General features: G+C 45.9%; 1 protein-coding gene across 2 annotated transcripts in view; it reads left to right on the plus strand.

The window, feature by feature from the left end:
* gpr161a (G protein-coupled receptor 161a) overlaps positions 1–26,976 on the plus strand; it is a 45,571-nt gene that overhangs the window by 2,337 nt on the left and 16,258 nt on the right. For both annotated transcript variants that reach the window (XM_060833062.1, XM_060833061.1), the window contains exon 2: positions 21,778–22,180. In XM_060833062.1, coding sequence (XP_060689045.1) covers positions 21,819–22,180 — 362 coding nt within the window. In that variant the 5' untranslated portion in view covers positions 21,778–21,818. The remainder of the gene's footprint in view (positions 1–21,777; positions 22,181–26,976) is intronic.

A 26,976-nucleotide genomic window follows, 5' to 3' on the forward strand; every position in this document is an offset into this window, starting at 1 on the left:
TTTGTACCCGCCTACCCTGGGGAAAAGACTGACTATTCACCTTATCTATACCCCTCATGACTTTATAAACCTCTGAGGTCAACCCTCAGCCTCCTAATCTCCAGAGGATAAAAACATCCTCGCCTCTCTTTATAACTCAAATGCTCCATCTTGGTGAAATCCTTATACATTTTTTTGCACCTTTTCCAGTTTAATAACACTCTCCCTATAGTAGGTTGACCAGAATTATGTGGTGTACTTCAGATGGGGCTTTACTAATGCCTTGTATAGCTGTATTGTATTCCAATTCCTGTGCTGTGACCAATGAAGAGGAAAAAGTGAGGACTGCAGATGCTGGAGATCAGAGCTGAAAATGTGTTGCTGGTTAAAGCACAGCAGGTCAGGCAGCATCCAAGGAACAGGAAATTCGACGTTTTGGGCCAGAGCCCTTCATCAGGAATGAGGAGAGGGTGCCAGGCAGGCTAAGATAAAAGGTAGGGAGGAGGGACTTGGGGGAGGGGCGATGGAGATGTGATAGGTAGAAGGAGGTCAAGGTGAGGGTGATAGGCTGGAGTGGGGTGGGGGCGGAGAGGTAAGGATGAAGACTGCAGGTTAGGAGGGCGGTGCTGAGTTCAAGGTGGGGGGAGGGGAAATGAGGAAACTGGAGAAATCTGAGTTCATCCCTTGTGGTTGGAGGGTTCCCAGGCGGAAGATGAGACGCTCTTCCTCCAACCGTCGTGTTGTTATGTTCTGGCGATGGAGGAGTCCAAGGACCTGCATGTCCTCGGTGGAGTGGGAGGGAGAGTTAAAGTGTTGAGCCACGAGGTGGTTGGGTTGGTTGGTCCAGGCGTCCCAGAGGTGTTCCCTGAAGCGTTCCGCAAGTAGGCGGCCCGTCTCCCCAATATAGAGGAGGCCACATCGGGTGCAGCGGATGCAATAGATGATGTGTGTGGAGGTGCAGGTGAATTTGTGGCGGATATGGAAGGATCCCTTGGGGCCTTGGAGAGAAGTAAGGGAGGAAGTGTGGCGCAAGTTTTGCATTTCTCCGGGTGTCCCAGAGGTGTTCCCTGAAGCGTTCCGCAAGTAGGCGGCCCTTCAACACTTTAACCCAACGAACCCAACCACCCCGTGGCTCAACACTTTAACTCTCCCTCCCACTCCACCGAGGACATGCAGGTCCTTGGACTCCTCCATCGCCAGAACATAACAACACGACGGTTGGAGGAAGAGTGCCTCATCTTCCGCCTGGGAACCCTCCAACCACAAGGGATGAACTCAGATTTCTCCAGTTTCCTCATTTCCCCTCCCCCCACCTTGTCTCTGTTGATTTCCCTTGAACTCAGCACCGCCCTCCTAACCTGCAATCTTCTTCCTGACCTCTCCGCCCCCACCCCACTCCAGCCTATCACCCTCACCTTGACCTCCTTCCACCTATCACATCTCCATCGCCCCTCCCCCAAGTCCCTCCTCCCTACCTTTTATCTTAGCCGCCTGGCACCCTCTCCTCATTCCTGATGAAGGGCTCTGGCCCAAAACGTCGAATTTCCTGTTCCTTGGATGCTGCCTGACCTGCTGTGCTTTAACCAGCAACACATTTTCAGCTGTGACCAATGAAGGCAAGTGTGCCAAATGTTGCCTTCACCATCTTGTCTATCTTTGCCACTTCAAAGGAACGATGCATCTGCACCCCTCGCTTTCTGTTTGACAACACTCCCCAGGGTCCTACCAATAACTAAGTCCTACCCTGGTTTCTCTTATCAAAATGCAAACCTCAGATATATTTGTCTTCAACTCGATCTGTCTGTCCCTGTCCCACTGGATCAAGATCCCAGAAGAGTGGCACGGTGGCTCAGTGGTTAGCACTGCTGCCTCACAGCGTGAGGGACTCCGGTTTGATTCCGCCCTTGGGCAGCTGTGTGGGGTTTGCCCTTTCTCCCCATGTCTCTGTGGGTTTCCTCCAGGTGCTCTGGTTTCCTCCCACAATCCAAAAAGCTGTGCAGATCAGGTGAATTGGCCATGCTAACTTTCCCATAGTGTTAGGTGCATTAGTCAGGGGTAAATATGGGGAATGGGTCTAGGTGGTTTACTCTTCAGAGGGTCAGTGTGGACTTGTTGGGCCAAAGGGCCTGTTTCCATACTGGTAGGGAATCTAATCTGATCTTGTACTCTTGGATAATCTTCTGTACTGCCCACTGTGCTACCAGTTTTGATGTCATCTTCAAACTTACTAGCTGTGCCTCCTATATTCTTATTCAAATCATAAACAACAATGAACCTAGCACCCATCCTTGCTCTGGTCACAGGCCTCCAATCTGAACAACAACCCTCGACCACCATCCTTTGTCTCTCACTGTTAAGCTAATTTTGCCTCTAGTTGGCTAGCTACCCTGGATCCTTTGTGATCTAACCTTACTAATCAGTCTATCATGTGGAACCTTGTTGAAGGCCTTGCTGCTTGCCAAGGAAAGACATGGAGTGGTAGCTAAGGAATGGATTTTGGAACCGGCACTAAAAAAGTGGCTGTAAACTTGCCTTCAAATTTCCCAATAGTTAGTGAATTTTGAGAAGAATACCACACCCTGAGAAAAAGAACAGGAAATAACATCACCACAGAAAATGACATCACTAACCCAAGGAAACCCAAACACACAAATAGAGAACCGGTATGACCACCAGCGCTTCACGCAGAGACACACTGAAGATGTTACCTAGTATGGTGACGAACTGTCTGAGAACGAACCTTCCAGCTCAGCGAGGCAACCTACATCCATTCATAGTAGTTAATTGAAGGAAATGTTTGTTCATCCAGTGCAGGATGTAAAGTACAACCTGATAATTTAGTAATAGTGGAGAGGAGTGGCGGTGAGGCCTGGTCTCGTCACCAAGCATGGGAAGACTAATTGTGTTTTCAGATAATGCTGCCAAGAGGTAGCTGTTACAACTCTAGGGACCATTAAGAATGAAAGATGTCTGATCACCCTGCAACTAACATAACTATGCCAGAAGATTCATTCTCTCTTCAACAAAAAGCAACTTTTATTGTGTAAATAGAGATATAAAGCCAACACCACTAAGTTAACACAATAGTGTCTTAAAAACTGCTAAGAACAGTTCTGCTTTTGAGATAACCTTTTTTAAAAAAAAACTTCTTTGATCTTGTGAAATCTTGAAGGTACACTAACTTTTGCTGAAACCAACCCAAAAGGTATGCTGCAAACCTCTGGAATTTAATTTGTATAACAGTCCAACTGTTCACTAAGGTGCCAAGTGGAAGAGCAATCCTCCAGCTTTCTTGAAAGACTTCCTGACTGGATTGTTCAGTTCCTTGTCCTGGCTTTGGACATAACAAAGACTGCTTTTTTCGCCCACTCTGTTGATTCAGTATAACAGTTTCCGAGGTCACTATTTCAGCTGACTGATTTAGAAAATAGAACAGTACAGTCCCTTTGGCCATCAATGTTGTGCTGACCTTTTATCCTACTCTATCAGACTAACCTACATGCCCTCCATTTTACTATCTTTCATGTGCCTATCCAAGAGTTGCTTAAATGTCCTAATGTATCCAAGTCTTCTACGACTGCTGGCATTGCATTCCACACACACCACACTGTGTGAAGAACCTACCTCTAAACGTTTCTCAGTCACCTTAAAATTCTCCGAGGAGAAAGTGAGGATTGCAGATGCTGGAGATCAGAGCTGAAAATGTGTTGCTGGAAAATCGCAGCAGGTCAGGCAGCATCCAAGGAGCAGGAGAATCGACGTATTGGGCATGAGCCCTTCTTCAAGAATGAGGAGAGTGTGCCAAGCAGGCTAAGATGAAAGGTAGGGAGGAGGGACTTGGGGGAGGGGCGTTGGAAATGCGATAGGTGGAAGGAGGTCAAGGTGAGGGTGATAGGCCGGAGTGGGTGTGGGCGCGGAGAGGTCAGGAAGAAGATTGCAGGTTAGGAAGGCAGTGCTGAGTTCAAGGGATTTAACTGAGACAAGGTGGGGGGAGGGGAAGTGAGGAAACTGGAGAAATCTGAGTTCATCCCTTGTGGTTGGATGGTTCCTAGGCGGAAGATGAGGTGCTCTTCCTCCAGCCGTCATGGTCTGGCGATGGAGGAGTCCAAGGACCTGCATGTCCTTGGTGGAGTGGGAGGGGGAGTTGAAGTGTTGAGCCACGGGCTGGTTGGGTTGATTGGTCCGGGTGTCCCAGAGGTGTTCTCTGAAACGTTCCGCAAGTAGGCGGCCTATCTCCCCAATATAGAGGAGGCCACATCGGGTGCAGCGGATGCAGTAAATGATGTGTATCGAGGTGCAGGTGAATTTGTGGCGGAAATGGAAGGATCCCTTGGGGCCTTGGAGGGAAGTAAGGGGGGAGGTGTGGGCGGAAGTTTTGCATTTCTTGCTGTTGCAGGGGAAGGTGCTGGGAGTAGAGGTTGGGTTGGTGGGGGGGTGCAGATCTGACGAGGGAGTCACGGAGCGAGTGGTCTTTTCGGAACGCTGATGGGGAGGGCAGCTAAATATCTCTCTGGTGGTGGGATCCGTTTGGAGGTGGCAGAAATGACGACGGATGATACAATGTGTATGGAGGTTGGTGGGGTGGTAGGTGAGGACTGTCCTGGTAGCGATTGGAGGGACGGGGCTCAAGAGCAGAGGAGCGGGAAGTGGAGGAGATGCGGTGGAGGGCATCGTCGATCACGTCTGGGAGGAAATTGCGGTCTTTGAAGAAGGAGACCATCTGGGTCGTACGGTATTGGAACTGGTCGTCCTGGGAGCAGATGCGGCATAGACAAATGAATTGGGAGTATGGGATGGCGTTTTTACAGGGGGCAGGGTGGGAGGATGTGTAATCGAGGTAGTTGTGGGAGTCGGTCGGTTTGTAGTAAATGTCCGTGTTGATTCGGTCGCCCGAGATGGAAATGGAAAGGTCTAGGAAGGGGAGGGAGAAGTCTGAGACGGTCCAGGTAAATTTGAGGTCGGGGTGGAAGGTGTTAGTAAAGTGGATGAACTGTTCAACCTCTTTGTGGGAGCACGAGGCAGCGCTGATACAGTCATCGATGTAGGGGAGGAAAAGGTGGGGGGTGGTGCCAGTGTAGCTGCGGAAGATGGATTGTTCCACATATCCTATGAAGAGGCAGGCATAGCTGGGGCCCATGTGGGTGCCCATGGCTACTCCTTTGGTTTGGAGGAAGTGGGAAGATTGGAAAGAGAAGTTGTTCAGGGTGAGGACCAGTTCAGTCAGTCGAAGGAGGGTGTCAGTGGAAGGGTACTGGTTGGTACGGTGGGAAAGGAAGAAGCGGAGGGTTTTGAGTCCTACGTGATGGGGGATGGAGGTGTACAGGGACTGGATGTCCATGGTGAAGATAAGACGTTGGGGACCGCAGAAGCGAAAATCATGGAGGAGGTGGAGGGCGTGGGTGGTGTCCTGAACGTAGGTGGGGAGTTCTTGCACGAAGGGGGACAGGACCGTGTTGAGGTATGCAGAGACGAGTAAGGTGGGGCAGGAGCAGGCTGAGACAATGGGTCGGCCAAGGCAGTCAGGTTTGTGGATTTGGGCAGGAGGTAGAAATGTGCGGTGAGGGGTTGTGGGACTATGAGGTTGGAGGCGGTGGATGTGAGATCCTCTGAGGTGATGAGGTTATGGATGGTCTGGGAGATGATGGTTTGGTGGTGGGAGGTGGGGTCATGGTCAAGAGGGCAGTAGGAAGAGGTGTCCGCGAGCTGGCGTTTAGCCTCAGGTGTAAAGGTCGGTGCGCCAAACTACTACCGCGCCTCCCTTGTCTGCCAGTTTGATAGTGAGGTTGGGGTTGGAACGGAGGGAGTGGAGGGCTGCACGATCCGAGGGTGAGGTTGGAGTGGGTGAGAGGGGTGGACAGGTTGAGGCGGTTAATGCCGCGGCGGCAGTTGACTATAAAGAGATCAAGGGCGGGTAAGAGGCCTCCGATCCTCCCACTTCCTCCAAACCACAGGAGTTGCCATGGGCACGCGCATGGGCCCCAGCTATGCCTGCCTGTTTGTAGGATATGTGGAACAGTCCATCTTCTGCAGCTACACTGGCACCAAACCCACCTTTTCTTCCGCTACATCAATGACTGTATCGGCGCTGCCTCGTGCTCCCACAAAGAGGTTGAACAGTTCATCCACTTTACTAACCCCTTCCACCCCGACCTCAAATTTACCTGGACCATCTCCGACTCCTCCCTCCCCTTCCTAGACCTTTCCATTTCTATCTCGGGCGACCGAATCAACACGGACATTTACTATAAACCGACTGACTCCCACAGCTACCTCGACTACACCTCCTCACACCCTGTCCCCTGTAAAAACGCCATCCCATACTCCCAATTCCTTCGTCTATGCCACATCTGCTCCCAGGAGGACCAGTTCCAATACCGTACAACCCCCAGATGGTCTCCTTCTTCAAAGACCGCAATTTCCCCCCAGACGTGATCGACGAGGCCCTCCACTGCATCTCGTCCACTTCCCGCTCCTCTGTCCTTGAGTCCCGTCCCTCCAATCGCCACCAGGACAGAACCCCACTGGTCCTCACCTACCACCCCACCAACCTCCATATACATTGTATCATCCGTTGTCGTTTCCGCCACCTCCAAACGGACCCCACCACCAGAAAGATATTTCCCTCCCCACCCCTATCAGCGTTCCGAAAAGACCACTCCCTCTGTGACTCCCTCGTCAGATCTGCACCCCCTCCCCCTTTCTTCTCTCCAAGGCCCCAAGGGATCCATCCATATCCGCCACAAATTCACCTGCACTTCCACACACATCATTTACTGCATCCGCTGCACCCGATGTGGCCTCCTCTGTATTGGGGAGACAGGCCGCCTACTTGTGGAATATTTCAGAGAACACCTCTGGGACACCCAGACCGACCAACCCAACCAGCCCGTGGCTCATCACTTCAACTCCCCCTCCCACACCACCAAGGACATGCAGGTCCTTGGACTCCTCCATCACCAGACCATAGCAACACGACGGCTGGAGGAAGAGCGCCTTATCTTCTGCCTAGGAACCATCCAACCACAAGGGATGGACTCGGATTTCTCCAGTTTCCTCATTTCCCCTCCCCCCACCTTGTCTCAGTCAAATCCCTTGAACTCAGCACCACCTTCCTAAACTGCAATCTTCTTCCTGACCTCTCCGCGCCCACACCCACTCCAGCCTATCACCCTCACCTTGACCTCCTTCCACCTATTGCATTTCCAATGCCCCTCCCCCAAGTCCCTTCTCCCTACCTTTTATCTTAGCCTGCTTGGCACACTCTCTCCTCATTCCTGAAGAAGGGCTCATGCCCAATACGTCGATTCTCTTGCTCTTTGGATGCTGCCTGACCTGCTGTGCTTTTCCAGCAACACATTTTCACCTTAAAATTCTGCCCTCTTGTGATAGCCATTTCCGCCCTGGGAAAAAAATGTGTAGCTATCCACTTTACCTCTGCGTCTCATAATCATGTACTGTACCACAAGATTGTACAAGACCTGCTGTAGATTTCTTGTACTGGTTGTAAACTAGAGCAAGTTTTCCAGTTACATTTCCCCAATTAAATCTGAACTGAAATTCCCATGTTGTGTTGTAAAAAGTATAAATAAAGTAAACAGCACTTTCTCACCAAGGCTCCACCCTGAATTATTATCTTTGTTGCAATGTTAGTATGGCTTGGGCTCATATAAACAAATGCGTAAAAACTATTTTATCTTCAACACAACTCTGATTCTACAATGCAAACGAATAATTTATTACTAATACTGTTAAGACTCTAGTTTTGAGAAGATTTGTAGCTCAGGTTTAGCAGGTGTAACCGTGGATGCAGGTTTGCTCGCTGAGCTGGAAGGTTCATTTTTCAGACGTTTCATCACCATACTAGGTAACATCTTCAGTGAGCCTCTGGATGAAGCACAGGTGGTGTAGCCCACTTTCTATTTATGCATTTGGATTTCCTTGGGTTGGTGATGTCATTTATAGAGTCATAGAAATGTACATCATGAAAACAGACCATTCGGTACAACCCTTCCTGTGGTGATGTCATTTCCTTTTTTTTCCAGGGTGTAAATGGGATCCAAATCAATGTGTTAGTTGTTAGAATATCGGTTGGAATGCCTTGCTTCTAGGAATTCTCATACTTACCTCTGTTTGGCTTGTCCTAGTTGTCCCAGTCGAAGTGGTGTCCTTCCTCTCCGTATGTAAGGATATTGGTGAGAGTGGGTCATGTCTTTTTGTGGCTAGTTAATGTTCATGTATCCTGGTGGCTAGTTTTCTGCCTGTTTTGTCCAATGCAGTGTTTCTTACAGTTCTTGCACAGTATTTTGTAAATGACATTAGTTTTGCTCATTGTCTGTCTAGGGTCTTTCAAGTTCATTAACTGTTCTTTTAGTGTATTGGTGGGTTTGTGGGCTACCATGATGCCAAGGAGTCTGAGTAGTTTGGCAGTCATTTCAGAGATGTCGTTGATGTAGGGGAGAGTGGCTAGGGTTTCTGGACGTGTTTTGTCTGCGTGTTTGGACTTATTGCTGAGAAATCGGCAGACTGTGTTCATTGGGTACCATGATGAACTTGAAAGACCCTATACAGACAACAATCAAAACTAATGTCATTTACAAAATACTTTGCAAGAACTGCATTGGACAAACACAGAAAACTAGTCACCGGGATACATGAACATCAACTATGCACAAAAGAGATGACCCTCTTGTACTAGTATCCTTACATACAGATGAGGAAGAACACCACTTCGACTGGGACAACGCATCCATCCTAGGATAAGCTAACCAGAGATACTGAGAATTCCTAGAAGCATGACATTCCAACTGGAACTCTATCAACAAACATATTGACGTGGATCCCATTTACCACCCTGAGAGAGAGAATATGGAATGACATCATAGGAAAAATGACATCACCACAGGAAATGTCAGCACCAACCCAAGGAAATGAATAGAAAGTGAGCTACGCCACCAATGCTTCATCCGGAGGCTCATTGAAGATGTTACCTAGTATGGTGACGAAACATCTGAAAATGAACCTTCCAGCTCAGCGAGCAAACCTGCATCCACGGTTACAACTCTAGCTCCATTATCATTTCAAACACCCTTCTCGAATGCTGTGACAGATGCTGGGGCTTGAACCTGACCTCTTGGGCCAGAGGTAGGTACATTGTTCTGGCTTCATTAGAAGATTTCCAACTCTGTTTTAAAATGAACAGAACCACAATTCTTATAGTAGAATAAGGCAATTTGTGTCATTCTGTCTATGCCAGTTTTCCCACAGGCTACCTTTTTTAAGTGCCATTTGTTTGAGGTGTATTTGAATCCTTTTTTGTAACCGGTGTCTCAGCTTAATATTCTGCACTTATGTATTCCTAAAACTAAAGACATAGAGTCGTAGGTTTGTACAGCACAGAAGCAGATCCTTCAGTCCAACTTGTCCATGCTGACCAGGTATCCTAAATTAATCTAATCATTTTCCAGTATTTAGATATCCTTCTAAACTCTTCCTATTCAAATACCCATCCAGATACAATTACTGCATTTAAAATGCAACAGTCTCCACCATTTCCTCTGGCAGCTCATTCCATGTACACGACATCCTATGAAATAATTGCCCCTTGGATCCCTTTTAAATCTTTCTCTCCCTTACCTAAACATATGCCCTCTAGTTTTGGACACTCCTACTCTGAATAAAAGACCGTGGGTGTTCATTTTATCCATGCCTTTTATTATTTTATAAACCTCCGTAAGGTCACAACTCGGCCTCCAACACTCAGGAAAATGGCCTCAGCTGATTCAGCCTCTCCGTTTAGCTCAAACCCTCCAACTCCAGCAACATCTTTGTAAATGCTTTCTGCACCCTTTCAAGTTTCGCAACAACTTTCTGTACCAAGGAGACCAGAACTGAATACAGGGTTCAAAAAGTGGCTGCACCAATGTTCTGTACAGCTGCAACATGACGTGCGGCTTTATTCATCTTTGTGTTTTAAGGTGTCCAGCACTACCACTTCATTAATGTGGACATTTTTCAAGAAATAACGGTTTTATTTCTCCAAGTCTCTCTCGTCTATATCCTTATCCATTGTAAATATCGATACAAAATACTCGTTTAGTATTTCAGCCATTTCCTGCAGTCCCACATACAGATGGCCTTGTTGATCTTTAAGGGGCCCTAATTTTTCCCTAGTTACTCTTTTGCCCTTAATGTATTTGTAGGGTCTCTTTGGCTTCTCCTTAATGCTATTTGCCAAAGCTAACTCATGTCCCCTTTTTGCCCTCGAGTATAGTCCTGTTGCCCTTATACTCCTCAAGGGCAGTGGTCTATATCTGCCATCTGCCTCGGTCCTTTTTGTGACCAGAGCCTCAGTGTTTCTAGTCATCCAGCATTCCCCGTGCCGACCAGCCTTGCCCTTCACACTAATGGGAACTGACTGCCTCTAGACTCTCCTCTAAATTTTGAAGGCCTCCCACTTTTAAGTGTTTTATTTTCTAAAATATGTAAGTGATGAACTGAACTTCTGCAACAAAATGCAAATGATAAATAGAGTCGGCCATGAATTGATTTTATTGGAACACAGAGAACACTAGAATTATGAGAGCCGGAAGAAAAGCCATTTAGATGTCTCTGTACTTCCTGCTGAATAGATCTGAATGCAGCCGGTGAACACTGTTCCACCCAGCTGAATGATGGTGGCAGTCTGTTGAAGGAGGGTAGTGTGATCAATGCTGTCAAAGTTTGCAAACAATGAGAAGGACTATAAATCACAAGTTGACTTCTGTCTCAGGCACATTGAATGCCAAGGTGACTAAATAGTCATTATTTAAAGTCAGAATGTTATAAATTGCAAAATCATGTTAAATTTCATTTATGATTGAATACCTAGGGCATTTTCAGGTCCCTTTTTAAAAACAGCAATACTGACCATAGGCATCACCTGTTCAACATTGACTGGGTCATTTTCATGGAGTTGACATGAATTAGGCCGATACAGCCTTCGCTGAAATTAACATTTTTCTTTGAGGCAACAACCCTGTCAGTTCTCGCCATGACAGGCATATAAAGGCCTCATTACTACCCGATTTGGACCGTCATGAGAACCTTCTCATGTTAAGAGCTGAGAATTACTATTGTTGAACCTTGACACAATAATTCTGCCAGACTTTGAATATACAAAGCAGCTGCTATTTCAGAAAGCTATCGGGGCAGAAACAGAGGCTGCAGAAGTGAAACAATCAGCAAACCAAGAAATAAAAAGGTTACTATAATATTCTTTACAGTTAATGATTTCAGGTTTCTGAAAGACATCTAAGACTGAAATACTGCTGCTGATACTATCTTTTCTAGTTCAAGATTTATTTATTAATTTAGAGTCCCCAGTTCCTGTGGCTGGATTCAGATTTCTGTTTCTGGGTTAAAAGTCCAGTATAAATTTCACTGTAATCCTAGAATTCGAAAATTGTCCATGGTCATAACGGACGAGCAGAACCCAGTCATGCATTCTGTAGCCTAGTGCAATTTTAATGATGGCTGAGTAACCCATTCATGTCTATTCCAATTTGAATCCCATTGATTAGATTACATTACCTACAGATTGGAAACAGGCCCTTCAGCCCAACAAATCCACACTGACCCTCTGAAGAGTAACCCATTCCCCTACTAATGCACCTATCATGGGCAGTTTAGCATGGCCAATTGACCTGAACTGCACATCTTTGGACTGTGGGAGGAAACCGGAGCACCCGAAGGAAATCCACGCAGACACAAGGAGAATGTGCAAACTCCACACTGACAGTCCCCTAAGGCTGGAATTGAACCTGGCACCCTGGTGCTGTGAGGCAGCAGTGCTAACCACTGAGCCACCATGCCGCCCAACTTCAGGGAAGCAAATTATGTCCAGATCAGAGGATGAGTAGGTTGTGAGATGGTAATATCTTAGTGAGGACTCTGGCAACAAAGGTGGAGGTGATGATGTGGTTCAGCAAATCCAAGAGTTGCAGAAATATTACAATGAACGGTTGAGTAAATGCTTAGTTTGGGCAGCATGGGGTGGTTCAGTGGTTAGCACTGCTGCCTCACAGCACCAGGAACCCAGGTTTAATTCCAGTCTCAGGCAACTGTCTATGTGGAGTTGGCACATTCTCCCCATCTCTGCGTGGGTTTCCTCTGAGTGCCCTGATTTTTTCCCCCCCCAGTCCAAAGATGTGCAGGTTAGATGGATTGGCCATGCTAAATTGCCCATTATGTCCAGGGCTGTGTAGGTTAGGTGGATTTGCCATGGGAAATACAGGGTTACAGGGAGAGAGCGTTGGGTTTAGCTGGGATGCTGTTTAGACCGTCAGTGCGGACTTAATGGGCCGAATGGCTGCTTCCACTCAATGGGGATTCTCAATAAAAAAAATTGACAGCGTTGTGGTATGTAGGGATCACCGTTTCAAGGTTGTCAGCAAGAGAGCTAGAAGTGAGTTGAAGAGAAACTTTGCTGTCTAACAACTCTTGAGTAACGCATTCCAAACCCTGTGAGAATGGTGGAGGCAGATTCTGTAAGAGAGCTCGATGTGAATTTGAAAGTAATTGAATTTAGAGGGTTACAGAGATGGTTCTAGCTGGGTAGCTTTCTCAGGAGCTGGTCCCAACTCGGCTTTAATGGCTGCTTTCTGTACTGACACAAATTTGACGATTCACTGGGTTGTGGAGTTTTATTTGTAGTGACAGGTATAGAAACAAATAGGGTTGGAATTCTGTCACTGTTCCTTCACTGTCATTGTGTTCATTTCTTTTGCCTAAGGTTCTTACATATTTGATGCAACTGCAACACACCAAGTTCTGTGAACAACCAAAATTTTATTAAGGACAGCACAGTACAGTACAAACTTTCTGGAGTTTGCAGAGTCATGTCAAAGCTCTCCCTAAACAGAGGAAATAGACCTTTTATACAAAATCTTTACATCACAGTTAGTAATGCCCGCAAGACAGTCCCCAGTCGTTCTCCTTCTCTCTCCCCGCCCCCCCCCCCCCTCCCCCAAGTCACATGCTACTCAAGACACAACGCAGTGACCTGACTGTCTCCAGAATCAATAATGTAAATCATCCCTTGATGGTCAAATCGGTCGTAAATTTATTTTTTAACTACAGGGAGTAGTCAAATTCCAACTGTAATGTTCTTAGTGATTTCTGAATAGGGGATGAAAATGTAAATAGTAGGAGATGACGATGTAAATGGCTGTGAATGGCAAGGAAATGGCCGTGTAAATGGCTCTGGATAATAAAAGATGATATTGGAATTTCTTAAAATTTACCTTAAGTCAGGTATCCCACCCTAGTCTCAGGACACCCAACTTCCTGCAGGTCAGAAGAGCAAGTTAACTCTTTAATATCACAAGTGCACCAAAACTCTGGAACTTACAACCAAACAGAACTGTGAGTGACTCAACCCAGAAGGATTGTAGGCTTCAAGAAGGTTACTAACCATCACATTCTCGAGGGAAATTCAGGATGAAATAAATTTGAAACCAGTAGGAGGATGGGAACCTAAATTGTATTTAGAGTATACAGGAGGTCCTGTATTTAGAGGAGTGAGGTCCGAAATAAGGTTTCAGGGTTGTAAGAGGGCACTGGCAAACAAGTTATTTGAAGTGTGTCTACTTCAACACCAGGATCATCTGGAATATGATGGGTAAATCTGCAGCATGGGTTGGTATCTGGGGTTTCAATGTTGTGGCCACTTCAGAGATATGGGTAGAGCAGGGAGAGAAATTGTTGTTGCAGGTTCCAGGATTTAGATGTTTCAGTAAGAACAGAGAAAATGGTGCAAGGGTTGGGGGGTGTGTGGGGGGGATGGTGGTAGTGGTGGTGGATTTGACATTGTTGGTCAAGGACAGTATTACCATTGTAGAAAGGACATTTGAGGACTCATCTACTGAGGTAGTATGGGCTGAGGTTAGAAACAGAAAAGGACCCTTTTGGGAGTTTTCTGTAGGCCTCTGAATAGTTCCAGAGATGTAGTGGAAAGGATAGCAAAGATGTTCCTTGATAGGAACGAGAGTAACAGAGTAGTTGTTATGGGCGTCTTTAACTTTCCAAATATTGACTGGAAACACGGTAGTTCAAGTACTTTAGGGGGGTCATTTTTTTGTTCAGTGTGTGCAGGAGGGTTTCCTGACACAGGCCACATTAGATTTGGTACTGGTGAATGAACCCAGCCAGGTGTTAGACTTGGAGGTTGATGAGCACTTTGGTGATAGTGACCACGATTCGGTTATGTTTACTTTAGTGATGAAAAGGGATAGGCATATACCGCAGGAAAGAGTTATAGCTGGGGGAAAGGCAATTACGATGCAATTACGGATTTAGGATTCATTGAATGGGGGAGGAAACTGCAGGGGAGTTGAAATGTGGACCTTAGTCAAGGAACAGCTACTGTGGATCCTTGATAAGTATGTACCGGTCAGGCAGGGAGGAAGTTGTTGAGCACGGGACCAGTGCTTTATTAAGAAAGTTGAATCTCTTGTCAAGAGGAAGAAGGCGGCTTCTGTTAGGGTGAGATGTGTTGGCTCAGTTAGGGCACTTGAAAGTTACAAATCAGTTCGGAAAGACCTAAAGAGAGAGCTAAGAGGAGCGGGGAGGGGACATGAGAAGTCATTGGTGAATAGGATCAAGGAAAACTTTAAGGCTTTCTGTAACTATATTAGGAATAAACGAATGACATGAGAAAGGTTACTGCCAATCCAAGATTGTAGTGGGAAGTTGTGTGTGGAGTCTGAGGAGATGGAGGAAGCACTAAATGAATACCTTTTGTCAGCTTCACATTAGGAAAAGACAATTTGTCGAGGAGAATACTAAGAAACAGGCTACTAGACTAGATGGGATTGAGGTTCACAAGGAGGCGGTGTGAGCAATTCTGGAAAATGTGAAAATAGAACTCCACTGGTCCAGATGGGATTTAATCTAGGATTGTCTACGAAGCCAGAGAGAAGATTGCAGAGCCTTTGGCTTTTGTCTTTGTCGTCATTGTCCATGAGAATAGTGCCAGAAGACTGGAGGATAGCAAATGTTCCCTTGTTCAAGAAGGGGAGTAGCGATAACCCTGGTAATAGACCAGTGAACTTTATTTCGGTTGTAGGTAAAGTGTTGGAAAAGGTTAGATGAGAGGATTTATAATCATCTAGAAAGGAATAAGTTGAATAGGGATAGTCAACATGGTTTTGTGAAGCTTAAGTCGTGCCTCACAAAACTTAGAGTTCTTTGAGAAATTGATCAAGGAGGTGAATGAGGGTTAAGTGTTGGACGTGGTCTATATGGATTTCAGTAAGGCATTTGATAAGGTTTCCTTCGGCAGGCTATCGCACAAAATATGGAGACATGAGATTGAGGGTGATTTAGTGGTTTGAATCAGAAATTGGCTAGCTGAAAGAAGACAGAGGGTGGTGGTATGGAAAAATCACCCAGTACTCTGTGAAAATTACCAGGAGATGCAGAAAATCCTTCATGAAATTTAAGAAAAAACTGTGGCAATCAGAAGGTATTTTTCCTGTTTGCCCACCAGTCCTTTGTCTTTCTGTAGTTTATACAGTTCGAGCTCCCCCACTTATCTGATAGTATTAGCATAAACAATCATACTGGCTTGCTTTGTCTCTCTAAACTAATCATCATCTGCCGCACTGATTCACTACATTACACTTAACATATCACGTTACACCACCATCGTCTTCAGCATTAGCCCATCTGTCAGTGATTTAACTAACCTATCACAGTGCACTACCTACCATTATCTGTTACTGGAGCTCTCTAATATGATCCTGTGCATGCATTACAACACTAAGTTAACTACATAGTTGCTAGAGCAACTTCCATAGTGGTCGATGGGAAATATTCATCTTGGAGTTCAGTTACTAGTGGTGTAACGCAAGGATCAGTTTTGGGTCCACTGCTATTTGTCATTTTTATAAATGATTCAGATGAGGGCATAGAGTTAGTAAATTTGTGGATGACACTAAGGTCTGTAGAGTTGTGGATAGTGACAAAGGATATTATAGGTTACAAAGGGACAGAGATAAACTGCAGAGCTGGGCTGAGAGGTGGTAAATGGAGTTTAATGTGAAAAAGTGTGAGGTGATTCACTTTTTGGAAGGAATAACAGGAATGCAGAGTACTGGGTAATTGTAAGATTCTTGGTCGTGTAGATGAGCAGAGGGATCTTGGTGTGTAGGTACATAGTTCCTTGAAAGTTGCCACCCAGCTTGTTAAGAAGGCCTATGGTGTGTTAACTTTTATTGATAGAGGGATTGCATTTTGGAACCATGAGGTCATGCTGCAGCTGTACGAAACTCTGTTGCAGCCGCACTTGGGAGTATTGCGTACAGTTCTGGTCACTGCATTATAAGAAGGATGTGGAAACTTTGGAAGGGGTTCAGAGGAGATTTACTGGGATGTTGTCTGATATAGAAGGCAGGTCTCTCGAGGAAAGGCTGAGGGACCTGAGGTTGTTTTCGTTAGAGTGAATAAGGTTGAGAGGCAACTTAATTGCAACATATAATCAGAGGGTTATATAGGATGGACAGTGAGAGCCATTTTCCTCGGATGGCTAGCATGAGGGGACGTAAGTTGATGGGTGATAGATATAGAACAAATGTCAGAGGTAGTTACTTTACTCAGAGTAGTAGGGGCGTTGAACACACTGCCTGTAACAGTAGTAGACTCGCCAACTTTAAGGGCATTTACATGGTCATTGGATAGGCATATGGATGAGGATGGAATAGTGTAGGTTAGATGGGCTTCAGATTGGTTTCCCAGGTCGGCGCAACATCGAGGGCGGAAGGGCCTGTACTGCACTGTGGTGTTCTATGTTCTAAATGGTGGCCTTGCCAGGAACATGCATCCTGTGAAAGAAAAATAAAAGTGAAATCTTCTAAGAGGCAGAAGATACTGACTGAGGGCTCCAGTACAATGAATAGATAGCAGCCCCATTGGAAGCAGGAGACACTGTTAAAGCAGGTAGAGAAATAGTCGTCATAGAACATAGAACATAGAAAGCTACAGCGCAGTACAGGCCCTTCGGCCCTCGATGTTGCGCCGACCAAAGCCTACCTAACCTACACTAGCCCAATAACCTCCATATGCTTATCCAATGCCCGATTAAATGACCATAAAGAGGGAGAGTCCACCACTGCTACTGGCAGGGCATTCCATGAACTCTCAACCCACTGAGTAAAGAATCTACCCCTAACATCTGTCCTATACCTACCACCCCTTAATTTAAAGCTGTGTCCCCTAGTAACACCTGACTCCATTAGCGGAAAAAGGTTCTCACTGTCAACCCTATCTAAACCCCTAATCATCTTGTACACCTCTATCAAATCTCCCCTAAACCTTCTTTTCTCCAATGAGAACAGCCCCAAGTGCCTCAGCTTTTCCTCATACGATCTTCCTACCATGCCAGGCAACATCCTGGTAAACCTCCTCTGCACCCGTTCCAATGCCTCCACATCCTTCCTATAGTATGGCGACCAAAACTGCACACAATACTCCAGATGAGGCCGCACCAGAGTCTTATACAACTGCAACATGACCTCAGGACTCCGGAACTCAATTCCTCTACCAATAAAGCCCAGTACACCATATGCCTTCTTCACAGCACTATTTATCTGGGTGGCAACTTTCAGAGATCTGTGTACATGGACACCAAGATCCCTCTGCTCATCCACATTACCAAGTAGCCTACCATTAGCCCAGTAATCCATCTTCTTGTTACTCCTACCAAAGTGAATGACTTCACACTTAGCTACATTGAACTCCATTTGCCACCTTTCTGCCCAGCTCTGCAACTTATCTATATCCCGCTGTAACCTGCCACATCCTTCTTCGCTGTCCACAACTCCACCAACTTTCGTGTCATCCGCAAACTTGCTCACCCAGCTTTCAAGCCCCTCCTCTAGGTCATTTATAAAAATGACAAACAGCAATGGTCCCAAAACAGATCCTTGTGGAACACCGCTAGTAACTGCACTCCAAAATGAACCTATACCATCAACTACTACCCTCTGTCTCCTTCCAGCCAGCCAATTCCTAATCCAAACCTCTAATGCACCCTCAATGCCATACCTCCGTAGTTTTTGCATTAGCCTACCATGGGGTACCTTATCAAACGCCTTGCTAAAATCCATATACACCACATCTACTGCTTTACCCTCGTCCACTTCCTTGGTCACCTTCTCAAAGAACTCAATAAGGTTTGTGAGGCACGACCTGCCCTTCACAAAACCATGCTTACTATCCTTGATCACATTATTCCTATCCAGATGTTCATAAATCCTATCCCTTACAATTCTCTCTAAGACTTTGCCCACAACAGAAGTGAGACTCACTGGCCTATAGTTACTCGGGCTATCCCTACTCCCCTTCTTGAACAAGGGAACCACATTCGCTATTCTCCAGTCTTCTGGCACTATTCCTGTAGACAATGACAACATAAAAATCAAGGCCAATGGCTCCGCTATTTCCTCCCTAGCTTCCCAGAGGATCCTAGGATAAATGCCATCAGGCCCAGGGGACTTATCTATTTTCATCCTTTTCAGTATTCCCCAGACCTCTTCCCTACATACCTCAAGGCCATCCATTCTAATCATTTGTGACTCAATATTCACATCAGCAACAGTGTACTGTTCCTGAGTGAATACTGACAAAAAGTATTGATTTAGTATCTCTCCAATCTCCTCCACCTCCACGCACAACTTCCCACTACTATCCTTGACTGGACCGATACCTACCCTAGTCATCCTTTTATTCCTGACATACCTATAGAAAGCCTTTGGGTTTTCCCTAATCCTACCAACTAAGGACTTTTCATGTCCCCTTCTCGCTGCTCTTAGCTCTCTCTTTACATGCTTCCTGGCTACCTTATAACTCTCAATCGCCCCAACTGAACCTTCACGCCTCATCTTTACATAGGCCACCCTCTTCCCTTTCACAAGGGATTCCAATTCCTTATTAAACCACGGCTCCCTCACAAGACCCTTTCCTCCCTGCCTGACTGGTACATACTTATCAAGGACACCCAATAGCTGTTCCTTGAACAATCTCCACATATCATTTGTGTTCTTCCCTTGAAGCCTATTTTTCCAATCCACGCATCCTAAGTCATGCCTCACCGCATCATAATTTCCCTGCCCCCAGCTATAACTCTTGCCCTGCTGTGCACACTTATTCCTCTCCATCACTAGAGTAAAAGTCACCGAGTTGTGGTCACTGTCCCCGAAGTGCTCACCTACCTCCAAGCCTAACACCTGGCCTGGTTCATTACCTAGAACCAAATCCAGTATAGCCTCACCTCTTGTTGGCCTGTCTACATATTGTGTCAGGAAACCCTCCTGCACACATTGGACAAACACCGACCCATCTAACGAACTCGAGCTATAGCTTTCCCAGTCAATATCTGGGAAGTTAAAGTCCCCCATAACAACCACCCTGCTACTTTCACTCTTTTTTCCTGAATCATCCTCGTAATACTTACCTCTACTTCTCTCGGACTATTAGGAGGTCTGTGGGTGACCTCACCTTTCCTATTTCTAACCTCAGCCCAAACTACCTCAGATGGCAAGTCTTCCTCCATCGTCCTTTCCACCGCTGTAATACTATCCTTGACAAGCAATGCCACACCTCCCCCTCTTTTACCCCCATCTCTGACCCTGCTAAAACATTTAAACCCTGGAACCTGCAACAGCCATTCCTGTCCCTGTTCTACCCATGTCTCTGTAATGGCCACAACATCAAAGTCCCAGTTACCAACCCACGCTGCAAGTTCACCTACCTTATTTCTTATACTTCTGGCATTGAAGTATACACACTTCAAGCCACCTTCCTGTTTACAGGCACCCTCCTTCGAGATCGATGCCTTGTTCCTAACCTCCCTACACTCAAGGTCCTGTACCCTAAAGCTACAGTCCAGGTTCTCATGCCCCTGCAGAGTTAGTTTAAACCCTCCCAAAGAGCACTAGCAAACCTCCCCCCAAGGATACTGGTGCCCCTCAGGTTCAGGTGTAGACCATCCTGTTTATAGAGATCCCACCTTCCCCAGAAAGAACCCCAGTTGTCCAGAAACCGGAATCCCTCCCTCCTGCACCATCCCTGTAGCCACGCATTTAAATGTTCTCTCTCCCTATTCCTTGACTCTCTATCACGTGGCACGGGTAACAAACCAGAGACGACAACTCTGTTCGTTCTAACTCTGAGCTTCCAACCTAGCTCCCTGAAAGCCTGCCTAACATCCTCACCCCTCTTCCTACCTATGTCGTTGGTTCCAACGTGGACCACGATCTGGGGCTGCTCCCCCTCCTCCTTAAGGACCCGGAAAACACGATCACGTACCCTTGCACCTGGGAGGCAACATACCAATCGTGAGTCTCTGTCGCCCCCACAAAACCGCCTATCTGTGCCCTTCACTATTGAGTCCCCAATAACTATCGCTCTACCTTTCTCCACCCTTCCCTTCTGAGCAACAGGGACAGGCTCCGTGCCAGAGGCCTGAACCTCGTTGCTTACCCCTGGTAAGTCATCCCCCCCCCCCACAAGTATCCAAAACGGTATACTTGTTCTTGTGGGGAATGACCGCAGGGGTCCCTGCACTGGCTGCTTCCTCCCAGTCCCCCTCACTGTCACCCATCTCTCTATAACTTTCGGAGTAACTACTTCCCTAAAGCTCTGACCACCTCTGCCTCCCGAATGATCCGCAGTTCATCCAACTCCAGCTCCAGTTCCCTAACACGGTCTTGGAGGAGCTGGAGATGGGTGCACTTCTTGCAAGTGTAATCAGCAGGGACGCTAATGCCTTCCCTCACCTCATACATGTTGCAAGAGGAACATTGCACTGCCTGCACTGCCATCCCTCTAAAAGGTAAACTTTAAAAACTAGATCTAAAGAAACAAACAAGCAAAATGCAGCACTTACCTGCTTACCACAACGGGTCTTATTATTAGGTTAGAGGAGGAGGGCGGGTGGGAGGCTCTACCCCTGTAGTGCCTCGGGTTCCTCGCCTGCGCGCTTTTATAAGAAAAAAAACCTTCCCAGGTAAGTGAGCGCGACACGCTAGGTGCTTCAAAAAAACTTTAAATTTTAGCTGTAAAAAAACAAAAACTGGACTATACCTGCGACTTTAAAAAAAACCACCACCAGACAGCCGTCACCTGCTCCGCCGAGAGAGTGAGGCCGAAGGCTTGGAGCTGCGCGCTTTTATAAGAAAAAAAACATTCCCAGGTAAGCTAGCGCGACACTAGCTTCTGGGTCCGCTAGGCGCTTAAAAAAAACTTTAAATTTTAGCCGTAAAAGAAGGCTTCATTGGGGGGGGGGGGGGGGGGGAGGTCAGTGAAATGAGGGGTGTCCTGCTTTTCCAGTTCATTGCCAGGAGGCGCACTCTCACTTGTGGCAGATAAAGGTGAGGGGCTAGTCTGATGCTTGGAATCTCTTGGCAATGTCTCGATATTTTCTAATCAGATTGAAATGCCTCTGGAGCAGGTGGGACTCTACCTCAGATCTTCTGGCCCAGAGGTATGGGTGCTTCCACTGTGCTACACGAGCCCTTTAGCCGCCTTGCCCTAAGTGGGTCCTTAATTGTCCCCTAGTTAGCGACCTGTGAGTACCGGTTTCATAATTTGCTCCAGCCCTCATTCTGCAAACCATCTCTGCAGGGCTTGGAATTTTTTTTCCCCCAATATTTCTTAAATGTGATAACATTTCTCTTACTTTTGATTTCAACAGATAATGTTACCTCAGTGTATCGGTATTTTGTGTTCCACATAATTAACTGTCTTTTATTTCTGCTTCAGCATTCAAGCATGCCATCGCCTCACTGTTCCACAGCTTCACAATGAACTATAACACCAGTGCCAATAGAAGTGTGGGACACAGCACTTCGCAAGAAGATGGTGGAGTCATAATTGCAGAATCAGTTGCTATCATTGTCATTGCTGTGTTGATCTGTTTGGGAAACCTGGTGATTGTCATAACTCTTTACAAGAAATCTTACCTCTTGACACCAAGCAATAAGTTTGTCTTCAGTCTGACACTTTCAAATTTTCTGCTATCTATTCTGGTGCTTCCTTTTGTTATCGCAAGCTCTATCAAGCGAGAATGGATCTTTGGGGTGGTTTGGTGCAACTTCACAGCCCTGCTGTACATGCTCATCAGCTCCGCCAGTATGATGACACTTGGAGTCATTGCAATAGATCGGTAAGACTTGTTTCATTGTGTCTTTTATATTGGAGAAACAGGATTTAATTGAGTAATGTAATAGAAGCAAATTTGTTATAAATGAATAATATACTCATTGAAAAGCTTTCAGGTATTTGCACACACAATGTGTGCATTTCATTTATACCCTGAAACCATGTCTGGTGCACCACATTTTCATCACTCCTGTTACTTTTTTTTGGGTATTGCTAAATTTTACTGAGCTTGTGTACAGATATGGATTGCTGTATTGGTTGGATTATCATTTGCAAGGATTCAGAAGTATTAAAATATAGAACATTGCACATTACAGTGCAGTATAGGCCCCTTCAGCCCTTGATCTTGCACCAATCTGTGGAACCAATCTGAAGCCTATCTAACCTACCCTATTCCATTTTCATCCATATGTTTATCCAATGACTATTTAAATGCCCTTAAAGTTGGTGAGTATACTACTACTGTTGCAGGCAGTGAATTCCATGCCCTTACTACTCTAAGTAAAGAAACTACCTCTGACATCTGTCCTATATCTATCACCCCTCAATTTAAAGCTATGCCCCCTCGTGCTCACCGTCACCATTCTTGGAAAAAGGCTCTCCCTGTCCACCCTATCTAACCCTCTGATTATCTTATATGTCTGTTGTGGTTCTGTTCGCCGAGCTGGGAATTTGTGTTGCAGACATTTCGTCCCCTGTCTAGGTGACATCCTCAGTGCTTGGGAGCCTCCTGTGAAGTGCTTCTGTGATCTTTCCTCCGGCATTTGTAGTGGTTTGGATCTGCCTCTTCTGGTTGTCAGTTCCAGATGTCCGCTGCAGTGGTCGGTATATTGGGTCCAGGTCGATGTGCTTATTGATTGAATCTATGGATGAGTGCCATGCCTCTAGGAATTCCCTGGCTGTTCTCTGTTTGGTTTGTCCTATAATAGTAGTGTTGTCCCAGTCGAATTCATGTTGTTTTGTCATCTGCGTGTGTGGCTACTAAGAATAGCTGGTCTTGTCGTTTCGTGGCTAGTTGGTGTTCATGGATGCGGATCGTTAGTTGTCTTCCTGTGTGTCCTATGTAGTGTTTTGTGCAGTCCTTGCATGGGATTTTGTACACTACATTGGTTTTGCTCATGCTGGGTATCAGGTCCTTTGTTCTGGTGAGTTGTCTGAGAGTGGCAGTTGGTTTGTGTGCTGTTATGAGTCCTAGTGGTCGCAGTAGTCTGGCTGTCAGTTCGGAAATGTTTTTGATGTATGGTAGTGTGGCTAGTCCTTTGGGTTGTGGCAAGTCCTCATTCCGTTGTCTTTCCCTTAGGCATCTGTTGATGAAATTGCGCAGGTATCCGTTTTTGGCAAATAGCCACACTACCATACCATGCCTATGTTCAGCATCATTCACTCTTCCCAAGACATTGAAGCAGTCCATGTTCAAAAGCAACAAGATCTGGACAATATCCAGGCTTGGGCTGATAAGTGGGAAGTAACATTTGCAGCACACAAACACCAGGCTTATGATGTCACCGGTAAGGCTCCATCTGATCATTATCCCATTACAGTCAGTGGTGTTACCATCACTGAATCCCCCACTCTCAACATCCTGGGGGGTTAACATTGCCCAGAAACTCAACTGAACTTGCCACATAAACACAGTGGCTACAGGAGCAGGTCAGAGTCTTGGAATACTGTGGTAAGTAATTTATCTCCTTCCACCCCAAAGTCTGTCCATCATCTACAGGGCACCTGTCAGGCTGTGAGGGAAAACCCTCTACTTTGCCTGGTTAGGTGCAGCTCCAACAACACTCGAGAAACTTGATAGCTTTTGGGACAAAGCAACCGACTTGATTGGCACTACATTCACAAGCATCCACTCCCTCCACCACCGATGTTCAGCAGCAGCAGTGTGTTATTATCTACAAGATGCCCAGCAGAAATACACCAAAGATCATCAGACAGCACCATCCAAGCCCATGACTACTTCTATCTAGAAGGACACGGGTAGTAGATACATGGGAACACCACTACCTTCAAGTTCCCCTCCAAGCTACTCACTATCCTGATTTGGAAGTATATTGTCTTTCCTTCGCTTCGCTGGGTCAAAATCCAGGAGTTCCCTCTCTAAAGGCACTATGTGTCAATATACAGCAGGTAGACTGCAGCAGTTCAAGAAGGCAGCTCAAGGGCAATGAGGGACGGTCAATAAATGCTGGCTGGCCAATGACGCTCACATTCCATAAAAATGAGTCCATTTAATAAAAGACTATAGAGAGTGTAAGAGGTTACTTTAAAAAAGTTAGGAGGCAGAGAGGGGTCATGATAGATCTTTGGCCGATAGGATTGTGGAATACCGCAAGGCTTTTTGTAAGTATATTAAAAGTAAGAGGATTATCGGGAGAGTGTGGGACCTATTAGAGGCAAAGGGACAACTTGCATATGGAGCCATTGAACACGGTGAGGTCTTTAATGAATATTTCTTATTTATATTCACATTGGTCGGGATTGTGAGCTTTTAGAATATGTTAAGATTAATTAGGTAGAGGTGTTAGATGTTTTAGTGAGCATCCGGATGAATACAGGCCTGATGAGCTATATCCCAGGCTGCTATAAAAGGCAAGGGAGGAAATTTCTGGGGCCCTGCAAACATATTTACTATTTTGCTGGCGTCACAGGTAAAGTGCCTGATGACTGGAAGATAGCAAATGTGGTTCTTTTTGTTCAAGAAGGGCAGCAAGAATAGGCCAGGGAAATTGGTCATAGAGATATACAGCATGGAAACAGATCCTTCGGTCCAGTTCATCCCTGCTGACCAGATATCTTAAATTAGTCTAGTCCCGTTTGTCAGTATTTGGCCCATATCCCCCTTAACTCTTCCTATTCATGTACCCATCTAGATGCCTTTTAAATATTGTAATTGTACTAGTCTCCCCGATTCCTCTGGCAGCTCATTCCATACATGCACCACCCTCTGCATGAAAAGGTTTCTCCTTAGGTCTCTTTTCAGTCTTTTCCCTCTCACCCTAAGTCTATGCCCTTTAGATTTGTACTCCCCTACATTAAGGATAAGTTAGTTTAACATCAGTGGTGGGGAAACTATTGGTAAGAAATTGTGAAGGCAGGGATTAATTAGGGATTGTTAGCACAGTTTTGTTAAGGGGAGTTCCTGTCTATGACTAATTTAATTGAGTTTTTTAAAGAGGAAACTAAATATATTGGTGAGACTTGTGCAGTTTATGTGGTTGACATGAAATTCAGTTAGGCCTTTGTAGAGGCCTCACATAGAAGGATGGTCCAAAGGTAAAAGCCCATGGGATCTAAGGCAAGTTAGCAAACTGGATCTAAAATTGGCTTCCAGATAGGAGGCAAAGGATGATGGTAGAGGGTTGTTTTTGTGACTGGAAACTGTGACCAGCAGTAGAGAATGAGGATTGGTGCTGGGATGTCTGCTGTTTGTTTATATATGTTAATGACTTGGATGTGAATGTAGAAGTTATATTTAGTAAGCTCTCAGATGACATGAAAATTATTGGTGATGTTGATAGTAAGGGGGATGGTTTCAGTCTCTTATTGATCAACTAGTAAATTGGGCAGAGTAATGGCAGATGAAATTTAATCTTGATAAATGAGATGATGCATTGTGGGAGCTTTAGTCATGGAAGGAGATACGAAATGACTGTAGTTCCTAGGAACTACAGAGCAACAAAGGGACCTTGGTGTACAAATCCATAGACCCCTGAAGGTGTCAGCACAGGTAGACAAGATGGTGAAGAAGGCATACTGGATGCTTGGCTTCATTAGCAGGGGTGCAGAATATAAGAGCAAGGAAGAGTTTGCACGTTCTCCCCGTGTCTGTGTGGGTTTCCTCCGGGTGCTCCGGTTTCCTCTCACAGTCCAAAGATGTGCAGGTCCGTTGAATTGGCAATGCTAAATTGCCCGTAGTGTTAGGTAGGGGTAAATGTAGGGGTATGGGTGGGTTGCGCTTCGGCGGGTCGGTGTGGACTTGTTGGGCCGAAGGGCCTGTTTCCACACTGTAAGTCTAATCTAATCTTAAAAAAAAGTGTTGTTGTTACGACGTTATAAATATTGATTAGGCTGTGCATGGAATACTGTATACAGCCCTGGTCGTCACACTATTGGAAGGACATGATTGCACTAGAGAGGATGCAGAGGAGAATCACCAGGATATTGTCTGGGATGAAAGGCCTCCATTATGACGAGAGACTGAATAGGCAGGGTTTGTTTTCCTTGGAGCAGAGGAGGCTGACGAGGTATCTACTTGAGGTATACAAAATTGTGAGAGCAGATTGTGAGAATCCAATCCCCATGTCAGACTTGTCCAAGACCAGAGGGCAAGTGGTTTAGAAAAGATCTGAAGGAAAACATTTTTACCCACAGAGAGGTAGGAATATGGAGCCTGCTGCCTGAGGGGGTGATGGAGACAGGTACTCTCTCAACATTGAAGAAGCATTTGGATGAGCACTTAAAATGTCAGGGCATAATAGCTATAGGCCAAATGCAGGTTCATGGGATTACTGTAGTTTGGTGTGAAGGAGAAGGGCTTTTGCCCGAAACATCGATTTTCCTGCTCCTTTGATACTGCCTGACCTGCTGTGCTTTTCCAGCACCACTCTAATCTTGACTTCAGTCTCCAGCATCTGCATTACCCATCGCCCTGTAGTTTGGTGGGTGTTGGTTGGTATAGACGTGGTGAGCTGAAGGGTCTGTTTCTGTAGTGTGTGACTCCAATTCTAAATTTGTAGGGTTGATGCTTGGATGTAAACGTGGAAGAGTGGTTAGGTGAATGCAACTTGATGGAAGGTG

Source organism: Hemiscyllium ocellatum, chromosome 12, assembly GCF_020745735.1.
Source record: "Hemiscyllium ocellatum isolate sHemOce1 chromosome 12, sHemOce1.pat.X.cur, whole genome shotgun sequence".
In the NCBI taxonomy this organism is placed as follows: Eukaryota; Metazoa; Chordata; class Chondrichthyes; order Orectolobiformes; family Hemiscylliidae; genus Hemiscyllium; species Hemiscyllium ocellatum.